General features: G+C 39.6%; 2 protein-coding genes across 4 annotated transcripts; both read left to right on the forward strand.

Annotated features, from left to right (window-relative positions):
• Window positions 1-2,724: 2,724 nt before the first annotated feature.
• On the forward strand, window positions 2,725-8,636 carry rbm39b (RNA binding motif protein 39b). Of its 3 annotated transcripts, XM_084680009.1 has the most exons (17): window positions 2,725-2,811; window positions 3,009-3,139; window positions 3,499-3,553; window positions 5,100-5,149; window positions 5,262-5,456; window positions 5,857-5,922; window positions 6,030-6,083; window positions 6,181-6,298; window positions 6,413-6,565; window positions 6,711-6,848; window positions 7,022-7,087; window positions 7,196-7,400; window positions 7,528-7,617; window positions 7,736-7,871; window positions 7,987-8,092; window positions 8,270-8,348; window positions 8,460-8,636. In XM_084680009.1, exons 3-17 carry the CDS (start codon window positions 3,503-3,505, stop codon window positions 8,558-8,560), a joined length of 1,608 nt encoding a protein of 535 aa, XP_084536135.1. In that variant the 5' UTR covers window positions 2,725-2,811; window positions 3,009-3,139; window positions 3,499-3,502; the 3' UTR covers window positions 8,561-8,636. The 3 variants fall into 3 exon arrangements, with proteins under 3 accessions (XP_084536135.1, XP_084536136.1, XP_084536133.1); XM_084680010.1 differs by having other exon boundaries at window positions 2,747-3,139; window positions 7,784-7,871; XM_084680007.1 differs by having other exon boundaries at window positions 2,748-3,139.
• A 1,895-nt stretch (window positions 8,637-10,531) lies between these two features.
• On the forward strand, window positions 10,532-11,476 carry or90j1 (odorant receptor, family 90, subfamily J, member 1). The gene has a single exon (XM_084681442.1). The coding sequence runs from the start codon at window positions 10,532-10,534 to the stop codon at window positions 11,474-11,476; it is 945 nt and encodes a 314-aa protein (XP_084537568.1).
• Window positions 11,477-11,524: the final 48 nt, after the last annotated feature.

Consider the following 11,524-nt stretch of genomic DNA (forward strand, 5'->3'; position numbering starts at 1 on the left):
GTTTTGGGGAATGTGTTGAAGAGAAGATGCATTACCTTTTCCTGTTGAGACATCCATTGTGGAGAAGAGTGTTCAATGTTTATATTGATAGATATGTTGTTTAGAGAGACCAGATGATTGACAATTCCAGGGCACTCCTTTAAATGTCGAAGCTGAAGATATGTTAATCAGAACTTGTTAGACGCTGTTTGGGCGTGCGCTACTTCTGATGCCATCTGATCAACATGTTAAGTAACAATGTTTGTGTTAATTTGTGTGTCACTGAACAACAAAACTTATGTTTGACAAGAAATTAGAAGGCAGAACTTCTTAAAGCAGGTTTTAGTTGCACCCATTGACATACTTTGTCGTTGTGGTACCGTTTTAAATTAGACAATGAGTTACTACGACGTAGTGTTTTTTAACAGTATTTCCATGCAGGTCGTGTTTTGTCTGTTTGTTTTGACCGTCCTCTTGTCGAGTGACTGGAAAACCGAAATGCTGCCAGACGTCGGACTGGGGACGGGGAATCTTCTATTTCAGTTTCAGCCTAACTCGTTTTGTCCTGCTAGACTACTGCGCAGTTCAAGCTGTGAATGATCAATTCTGTGTGCACGTGTGACGCAGGTGCAAGAGGTTGCGTGTTGGTAGCTCAATCAATAGAATAAAACGGATGTCATATCTAAAAGAAAAATCGCCATGACTCTAGGATACATATTGTTACATTTTTGCAACGCGATGTATTGTACCACAATATATATTGTTACACCCCTATAATTCACTCATAACTCAGTTTAACGATTGGTTCTCTTAAAAAATCCACAACACTCATACAAAAATCCACACCAATATAATTTGATATTATAATCATGAATAAATAACTATTTCAACCACCTGATACATTGTGTTCCTTATCATGTTGTAACACTGAATCCAGTATTTAGAAAAGTGAAAGGTAATTTAGGTGAAAAGCAGGCTAATGGTCCGTAATGGTCAGAATCTGAGAAACATTTAAGGTTATGTAGCAAAGTATAGCAGAGTGCCATAGAGTAGCCTAACTATTCCACCAAATAAACTGGCATGCATTGGGATGGATGGACGAGGGTATTCATACCTATATATCAATTAAATGCCATTACACATCTATTCATTGTTTGGAATCTCCAATATAGGCTATTTGATGGAAGCCAAAGAACAGATGTTCTCATTAAATAAGATGTTTCCACCGTGTATTGTAGCCTATGTATGGAAGCCCATTTCCGTCAGTAAAAAAATAATCGATGACAAATTAAGTCATAATTATGAGATACTAAATCGAAATTATGAGATCCTAAATCGAAATTATGAGATACTAAGTCATAATTATGAGATACGTAAGTCATAATTATAAGATACAAAATCGAAATTATGAGATAGCGTAATTATGACACTTAGTAAGCTATTAGATGAGGCTACTAACTACAGCGTTTTTTAACACTGCAATTCACCACGCTTGGAGGCGTGTCTGACAGGTTAATGATGTAGTTCTCTGGTCACTGTTGTAGTAGTAGTCATGGCCAAGCGTGCAGACTTGGGTTAATGTACTCACAATATCGATCAAAATACCACTTTTACACAACATTTGTGTAAAAATAGGCTACACAATATTTTACAAGTCCATGTTGCAGTTCCTAGTGCAAAATTAGAGTAGGCCTAGAATAACTACTTACTAACCGAGAGTGAAGTCATGTCGGGAAATATGGTTCGTCACATTACGTAACTTTGTTATAAACAGGAACGCCGCGCCGCCCGCTCTGTAGTGGACACGCACTGTTAGTATCTCGTAATTCTTTTGTATCTCATAATTCCGACTTAGTATCTCATAGGCCTAATTATGACTTAATTTGTCATCTTTTGTTTCTTTTTTTATAGGCTTCCATACAATATGCCTACCTACGATGCGGTTTTTATCAACACTATGGGGTTGATAAAAATAAATAAAAAAAACAGTAGGTGCTTTTAGCATCCCAGCAGTAGGTGGCGTTAAAGAGCCATGTCTCTAACAAGGGAGGTTAAATATTTGTATCTCTCTGCAATGGGATTCTCGTCTTCACCAGAAGCATAGCTGGCATTCACCTAAAAACTGTCTCAGAGTTCGAATCCATATCGACAACTTAATACATTCTGGAATAGATGTAAAACATTGTATATAAAAAAAAAAGTAAGAAAATTAAAAAAAAGTATATATATATATATATATATATATATATATATATAGGTGTCCGTAGATTTTAATAAGGTTCTGTTAAAAACATTATATAATTGTCCAGGGGCTGCATTGGTAGTGGTAGACAAATACCACACGCCACAAAAACAGTTTCTTCCCATCCGCTGTTGGCCTCTTCAACAAGGCCAAGGGTTCAATGACTTTAAATGACTTTAATGTCTTAAACACATGGCATTTTGCACTGCCTTACACAATGTTATCTTTTGTACCATTTATATTTTTTGTATATTAAAAAAATATATAATATATTTTATTGTATAGGCTATTTTATTTTAATTCTAAACCACTTAGTATTGCTCGTTTATGTACCCTAAGTATATTTAGACCACATATTAACAATTTTAAGATTCCTATATGTTGAATGTATGCACCTTCCTGCCAAAGCAGATTCCTTGTCTGTGCAAACTTTCATGGCAAATGAAACCCATTCGGATTCTGATAACGGATTTTTGGAAGCAGTCAGTTGACATGCCTGGTAAATTCACTTCTCGCGAGATGAGAAAGGCCGATTCCTGCGCCATTTCGCGTTGGACGAGGAGCTTTGCAGAGACTGGACATTGTTTACTGTGAGACAAAACTTCAAACTCTAATGACTAATGTCAAAGTTAGCAAAGATAAATCAATATATAACTTTGTATAAGAAAACAAATTTAACGCAAACAAAACGGAGGAATCAATCGCAAAGTTAAGATCCCGTGACGAGGTCAAATTGGGCCTTGCTAATGCTAGTTTGCTAACTTGGTGGCGATCTTGTATAAGCTAGCTAGCAGGCCGAGGGAACGTGAGGTGAGGCCCTGCTGCATACCCGCTCCTTGGGTGGTAACGAAGAGCCTTGACGACGGCGAGGACATTTCTGTGGAATCCGTAGTGTTCGTCACGACGCATTTTCCAAAGGTATTTAAAGCTACAGTTACATATGAGTATACTGTTAGTTGAAAGTAACATTCAAAGTCACCTGCTGGCTAAGTAGTAGATAACTACAATTTACTTCCGTAGCTATTGAGCTAATAGGTTTGTACCACTGTCTCTAGCTCTAGACACTGAAAAACAACCCAGCTTCTGAGCCTGTCTTGAAATAACGTTTAGCTACGGTTTATATTGGTTGAAGCTGGCATAACGTGAATAATCAAGCAAACGAAATGCATACAAGTATGCTAGAGAGCCAGCTAAAGTAAATTAAATGAATGAATACACGAAAAGATACCTCCATAATCTCGAACGTGTTCAGATGTTTGACGTGTGCTTTCCCATAGGACCATGGCAGACGATTTTGATATTGAAGCCATGCTGGAGGCTCCGTACAGAAAGGTGGGTGGTTTGGAAGTTTAATTTTCATACAGTTTATACTGTGAAACCTGTAGTCTACGGTTAAATTACTTCGTGTTGCTGCTGTATGAATGTGGAGTGGTGTGATGCTTTCAAACATGATCCAGATTTTGAATAAATGCCCATCTATCTCTCTTTGTAGACTTGCCTAATGATATCTCACCTCTACTCCCATGAATTCACCTTTGATCCCAGTGTGAACTGTGAAAAAAGTAAGGTAGCAATTGCGCAATGTATTGATGTACTGTGATCCCCCTAGGACTTTAAAGAGCCTCATCTTAGAACATCCAATCACCTGTTCGATTGCAACAAGGTGAATGCAAAATGGATGATAAGCGCATTTTACCAGACATGGAGGCAGTATTCAGATTTTCTGTTGGCATGGTAAAGGTGTATAGTAGTTCTACCATGTGAGACCTTACTATTTCATTGAGTGTTGTTATACAAATTGAGCCTGCAACTCTACCCTGAACTAAAACCATAGTAGGCTATAACTTCTAGCTTTAATGTACACTGGAATGGCTCAAACAAAAAATTCTTACATACAAGTTGATTATTTGTTCAGTACTGTTTCAATAGTATTGTGGTCTATTTTTTTAAAGTTGTACACAATCACTAAGATGACATGTTTTAAGTGGTATTTTATTTATTTATTTGTCTTTGTTTTTTTGTTTTTACAATTGAATCAATTTATAATGAAATATGAATACTGCCTCTTTACCAAATTCTCTTGTAATTGTTTTCAGATAGGAAAATCAGCATCTTGACTGCATGCCTCAACACCAGTGCTATATGATTTCATTTAATTTGTAAAATAGAAACTTGTTTTTCATTATACATTTCAAAGTTAATAATTTCACCAGTAGGATTAGTTTTTCCCGTCATGAAATTAAATCCTAAATGGTTTACCTCCATTCATCTGGCTCAGAAATGCCATGGCCAGTTAACATTAGGCTGAACTAGTGGATTTTTTCTTTTCAGTTTTTCTTCGGAGTCGATATTACTAAGCAGTGTGAATCCCTGTTTGCTTCAGGGCGAGATGTGTGACAGAGGTGGCATCGAGCTCTTACAGTCCAAGAACGAAAATGGGTGAAGATCACTGGACTGACACCAACCACACAGGATCTCTTTTAGTGGCTGTGGGCCATGCATGATGGCCTCATTGGGCTTAGGCACAGATAGTGGTATTGGTACGACTAATCAGACTGAGTTGGGTTGAGATGACCAAAGTATTCCCCAAGGCTGACTAGTATGCCTAAATGTAAGATACATTCCCCGTAGATGTTAACTTGATGTTTGGTTGGACTGAGAACTGTACAAAGTAGTTATATGGGGGAGTGGGATGAAAGTCTAAAGGGGTCATTAAAAGACACCTATTTGTCCAGACATGAAAGTATTGTTAAAAGTATTTTTACTAAATGAATATATTCTGTATTTTCTCTTGCCCCTACCCCCTCCCCCTCTTACCCTGACGACTTGAATTGTTTCCTCTACGTCCTCATGATGTTCTTCTATCGACCCTGCTTAGGATGAGATCAAGTCCTCTAATGCAAATGGACATGAGGAGCGCAGTAAGAAGTAAGTGTCTTTTTGTCCATGTAACCCTTTAGCTGTTGACTGGTACTTACATGCGCCTCGCAAAAATTCATGATCAGAAAGGTCGTCATGGTGATCTCATATTGTGTTCAAGGAAAAAGAGGAGCCGAAGTCGGAGCCAGAGCCCGAGCTCTGAGAAGAGAAGCAAGAGCAAGGACAGGAAGAAGAACCGCGACCGGAAGACTAGCAAGAGCCGGGAGAAAAAACGCAGCCGCAGCAAAGAGCGCCGTCGCAGTCGCTCTCGCAGCAAAGAGCGCACTGGCCGCTACAGAGGACGTCGCAGCCCCTTGTACGTAACTGTTTAGAAAACAGCTCAAACGGCAGCTCTTAAAAAATCCATACCAATTCTGTCAGAAATGTACGTAACAAATGTCCAAGAATTTAGCTATATTACTCTTAGTTCTTTCAATACAGTTTGATGTATTCCTGAAACTGGAGCTGAGGTTTGTTGTATACAAGAGATGGGACCCTCCCATAAAATGTAAAGAACACAATATGGTCACTTGCCATCCTGCTCTTGACAGGAATGTATGAGTCAAGTGGTAATTCTGTTCTGCTTCAGCAGAGCAGAAAAACAGATGCTGCCTACTCCCCCATATTCATCTTAGGGTTCCTGCACCTGAGCTGTGCAGGTCCACACTGGAAACCCAGAAAATACAACCTGAGCTGAGCCTTGTTTTTCTCTCTAGTTTGGGTCCAAAATTTAATGGTGGTCCAGGAGGAAAAATTGGCCCACCACATGCCAACAAACTAAGGTTTTTATGATTAAATTATTTGTCGTGTTGGTGACCTGTTGGATGTCCTGTCAATGGAGTTTGCGTTTCATGATCGGATTAATTAATCTTTAGAGATATTATTTCAGCCGGAGACGTTCCAGAAGCCGAAGTCCCTTCAGGAAAGACAAGAGTCCTGTAAGGTAAGAAACAGTCCTGTGCAGATTACCGTCCCCTGGTTGTCACATTCTCTACTCTTTGGTCACCATGCCATATACTGAAGATTGATTTATTTTGAAGGCAACCAATTGACAACTTAACCCCAGAGGAGAGGGATGCCCGTACTGTGTTCTGCATGCAGCTTGCAGCCAGGATCAGACCTCGAGACCTGGAGGACTTCTTCTCAGCAGTTGGAAAGGTATGTTCTCAAATCTTAATTTGATCATATTTGATCATTGTTTGGTGTGTAATGGACCTGAGTCTGAGAAGTAGCATGCTCTCAATATGCTCGTCTGATGTTTGATCTGTCAAGGTTCGGGATGTGCGCATGATCTCGGACAGAAACTCCCGAAGATCAAAAGGCATTGCCTACATTGAGTTTCTGGAAGCGAATTCAGTTCCTCTGGCAATTGGTCTGACTGGGCAAAGGCTTCTAGGAGTTCCGATTATCGTCCAGGCCTCTCAGGTGAATCAATGTTTTTCTATAAATTGCTTCTAATATCGGCTTCATTAGCTTGAAAATAGGAAAAGCCACCATATTGTATCATCAGTTTGGTCTTAAAATTCTGATCAAACAGCTAATGCTCATCACTATTTGTAACTTTCTGCAGGCTGAGAAAAACAGGGCCGCAGCAATGGCCAACAACCTGCAGAAGGGCAATGCTGGACCAATGAGGCTGTATGTGGGCTCACTGCACTTCAACATCACAGAGGACATGCTGAGAGGAATCTTTGAGCCTTTTGGAAGGGTGGGTGGAATATAATCAATCTTCTATTTCAAAGTGCCATACTGATTCCTATGTTTTTTTTTTTTTTTTTGTCCTGTGATATCATGCACTGTCCATATGGGTTTTCAGCCTCACAAAGTCTAACGATACACAGACATAATCTGTATCCAGAATGGTTGTTTTCTCTTCCACAGATTGAGAGTATCCAGCTGATGATGGACAGTGAAACTGGAAGATCCAAAGGATATGGCTTCATTTCGGTAAGAATTCGACTATTTTGTGATTAATACAAGATCTGGATTGTTACAGTGTGTCCTGTTCTGCTTTATTTGGCACCGTGAGCGAGCCTTTGTATTGGCACATTTCAGTTTGCAGATGCGGAATGTGCAAAGAAAGCCCTGGAGCAGCTGAATGGTTTTGAGCTGGCAGGGCGGCCCATGAAGGTGGGTCACGTGACAGAGCGCACTGACGCCTCCACGGCCAGCTCCTTCCTGGACAATGACGAGCTGGAGAGGACTGGCATCGACCTGGGAACCACAGGGCGTCTGCAGCTTATGGCTAGGCTGGCAGAGGGTAAGGCCGAAATGTTGCAATACCAGAAGTTGTGGGATGTTTATTTGATTTTGAAGTGAGGTTGTTGTGGAAGAAACCAAACCTGCGTGCAGTTCGGGACCAACCTGTTGTTTGTGGGTTCTGCCAGGTACTGGTCTCCAGATCCCCCCTGCTGCACAGCAGGCTCTGCAGATGAGTGGATCCATCCCCTTTGGAAACATGGCAGCTGCTGCTACAGGTAGGTGTGATGGCTGTATGATCATAGCATGTCGCTCGTGTGAAATTGACAGCCTATGAAAAATAATGCAATTAATAATAACAAATCTTTGAATAACGTTGTCAACTGTCTCTTGAAGCTGCTGCTGCCGCCGCTGCTGCGGCCGCCACCCCTTCTATGAACCTAGGCTCCAGCATGAACCAGTCCATGAACCTCCCAACACAACCGCTGGCTACACACTGCCTACAGCTCTCTAACATGTTCAACCCACAGTCGTAAGCGCTTTTTCGATTATTTTAAAATGATGATTTGATTAGAGAAGTTTCATCAAGTGGTAATAAAACAATGCAACTTACTTTGCCATTGTCTATTACTGTTCCTGTTTTCTAGGGAGAATGAGCCTGGCTGGGACATTGAGATCCAGGATGATGTCATCGAGGAGTGTAACAAACACGGAGGGATTGTTCACATCTATGTTGACAAAAACTCCCCCCAGGTGAGTCCTGACCGCATCATGTAAGCAGGTAAACAGAACCTGCTCTCCTCAGCGCCAAACTTTACTTAATTACAATTCCGTAAGTACAATGAAATGAAAATATTGAATATTAGTTCAGATGTTAAATAACATGTAGGTTTACCCACTGTTAATGAATGATTTCCCGCTTTCCTACAGGGCAATGTATATGTGAAGTGCCCCACTATACCAACAGCAATGGCTGCAGTAAATGCTCTCCATGGACGTTGGTTTGCAGGTGTGTTTGAGCTTCAATCCAGTTTAGTGAATCCTTTTAAAATGGTCACATGAAGTAGGAGGATGCTATGTTGATCATTAATAATGATCATTTTGTTTTCCTCTCTAACAGGAAAAATGATCACTGCTGCATATGTTCCCCTACCAACCTACCACAACTTGTTCCCTGACTCAGTAACAGTAACCCAGCTCCTGATGCCAGCGCGCCGGTGAACATCAGTACGGAGACTGTTGCCTATCAATTCTAGAATGTACATACGTTTGAAAATTAAACTCAATTGGCTCTGAATAGGCAGTTACAGCATCTTTTCATTATTTGTTTGAAGGAGATTTCCTGTCATTCAACAAAGACTTTACATTTCTGTGACGGCACTTGTACATTAGTTCATTAGCTACTTTAGTGCAAGTGAAAATGTGTTGTAAAAATCCAACAGTCAGGAATTTGATTAAGGAGTATCAATTGTACTGATGTTGTAATCAGAGGGAATGGAAAGTTTCCCATTTGAAAACTGCCACAAAAAAAGTAACCAGTTTTGAAGATGTAGTTCAACAATGTGCGATTCTGACATACTGCTGTTGAGGACTACACTTTTTAAAATGTCAGCCCTTTAGTGATCCTTTGCATTTAGAAGTTCAGATTGTTGTGCTTTATATTATTCAACGAGCAGGTATGTTCAAGAAGTGTTCATGAAAGGAAAACCTATAAATCATAAAATGATTTTCTTGTCATCAGCTGAAGGTGTTCATTTTGTTTGAGACCACTTTGCATTTATAACTTTTTGTAATAAAGATTAGACTTTGTACAGAACCTCTGATTAAGATCTTCAAAATATGTAATCTGGGTAGTCAATGTGATATGTTCTGTTTCTTTTACTACTTTCAATAACTTCAACTGGAACAGAGAGCAATGTCAGATGTATTTGTAATAAAAGCTTGGTTTACAACTACTGGTCATCTTGTTTTAACTGAAATAACATGGACCAGCACCAGGATCAGATGCTATATTTCTGAAAAGGAAAGTTGGAGTTTAAGGATTACAATAGGTACTTTCAGTAAAAGAAAAGTGTTGTCCCTGATAACCATCTTGTCAAAGCTAATGAGGCCCTCTGAGAGTTGTTTAGAGACAGTGCCAGTGGAATGTCAGTTTTGAATTTTAACGGCTTGCTACTTTCCTGCCAATTATTTTCCAGCCAATCTCTTTGGAATAGATTTGCCTTCCTCTTTGACTTATTTGGGGAAATCACTGTCAAACTCCGGCTGGGTAAATGCGGGGAAGTTCAGACAAGAATTTGAGGGTGCTGTTTCTCATATTTGAATTTATTTTATAATGTTACCCATTGCACCTTTAAGACAACTTGTTTACTTGGTTTAGCTAGTTCAAGGTCAGTGATCCTTGATTGGCCCCAGAGTTCCATTAGTTACTAACAAGTCCTGACCTTTAACAGCCTCTAATGAAAACAAATAGTTTGTTTGTGATGCTGGAGGTCTGACTAATTAGAACATAAAATATCACTTGATCCCTAAAGCCCTTATCATGTTTATCAACTGAGCACCTCTACTAGTCCCACAAGAGTCAGCTATTGTTGATCTACAGTCAATGTATTCCATCATAGTCAACACAGGTGAACATGTAAATCACATGCATGTTTATCATAATTGGACACAGATCAAGGAGAGTAATTCAAACTGTGGAGGCATATTACCATACTTTGCTTCAGTTTGGATTTCACCAGTATTTTGTTTCATTATCAATGCATTGCATGATCATGAAATGTACGTATATCAAAGTAAAAACTTTGTCCTAAAAACCTTTTTATTGGTGTTAATTAGTTTGGAGATAAACAGCCAGCAACAAAGGGGTGCAAAAGTCAAACTATATGCTTGATTTCAGCATTTGAGAGAGCACTGACAACAGAGTGCTGTTTGTGAAACTTTGTTGACCTTTGGGCTTTGACATTAAAACAGGGCCCTTGTGGATAGATCCTCCTGCATGACACCCATCACCAGAGAGTTATTGAGGGATGTTTTGTATGTTATCAGTGACTATAAGAAGGCAACTTAGGACCCCAAAGAGAACATCTCGTTCCCACCCTCTCATGAAGAGGTCAATGACAGGTGAATATACCGTAACAGGTAACATCAGTGTGCACTGTTGTGTTGACACAGCAGTGAAAGGACAGAACTATGAGCAACTCCTCTGAGTTCATTTATCGTAAAGACTTGTTAGAAGAGGCAATGCTCAAAACCATTGTAGCAGTTCTGATAGCTATCATCATCAACTACATCAATGGGACCTTGCTGTACACTTACTTCACCAACCAAACATTCCACAGCAACTCCAGGTATATTCTGTATGTACAACTAGTTATAAATGACATGATCATGCTGTCTTGTACTGTGCTTATGGTAGTCTTTGCATATCTTTCTTATTTAATCAATGTGTCTTTCTGTATCACACTGATTCTAATAGGCATAAACACATTTTTAAACACCCCTTTAACCTTGGCAGGAATGGCAATAGAGCGTTTTGTAGCCATCTGCTATCCTTTACAGCACCCATTGATCTGTACGGTACACAGGACTTATTTGTACATAGCCTGTATTTGGATTGTGGGAGCCCTGCCTGGATTTATAGATCTGATTTTAACCTTTATTTTAAATCCTTTTTCATTTTTTACAGTAAATAAACTTTGCTTTCGGCAAAATGTTTTTACTTCCGTTTACCATCAAAACAACAATGTTGCCTGTAATATAATTTACATGTGCTTTGTGTGGATCATACTGTTCTACACTTATTTTAAAGTGATGTTTTCAGCTAAATCTGCAGCCTCAGATCAGTCTTTGGCTAGGAAAGCCCATAAGACTGTTCTTCTGCATGGGGTACAGCTGGCCATCTGTATGCTGTCCTTTATCTCTCCTATTCTAGATTCTGGCCTCTACAAACTCTTCCCTCAATCCCGTTCAGTCATTTTATTTTGTACTTACATCATAACCAATATGCTACCCAGGCTGCTAAGCCCTTTAATTTATGGGTTAAGGGATCAGAATTTCAAGAAGCATATGAAGAGATCTCTTCTCTGTAGACGACCTAAGGCTATGCTGAAACCAACAGCTGACCGACTACAATAGTTTGGGGGAAAGGCATATCCTGTTTGATGTTGTGGTAAAGTATAGCAG

Source organism: Hypomesus nipponensis, chromosome 18, assembly GCF_054491055.1.
Source record: "Hypomesus nipponensis isolate SF chromosome 18, ASM5449105v1, whole genome shotgun sequence".
Classification (NCBI taxonomy): domain Eukaryota; kingdom Metazoa; phylum Chordata; class Actinopteri; order Osmeriformes; family Osmeridae; genus Hypomesus; species Hypomesus nipponensis.

Coding starts and splice junctions, on each gene's coding strand:
- rbm39b (XM_084680009.1), top strand. CDS start 3,503: ATGGCAGACGATTTTGATATTGAAGCCATGCTGGAGGCTCCGTACAGA. Junction 3,554..5,099: donor TGGAGGCTCCGTACAGAAAG/GTGGGTGGTTTG, acceptor GACCCTGCTTAG/GATGAGATCAAGTCCTCTAA. Junction 6,084..6,180: donor AAAGACAAGAGTCCTGTAAG/GTAAGAAACAGT, acceptor TTTATTTTGAAG/GCAACCAATTGACAACTTAA.
- or90j1 (XM_084681442.1), top strand. CDS start 10,532: ATGAGCAACTCCTCTGAGTTCATTTATCGTAAAGACTTGTTAGAAGAG.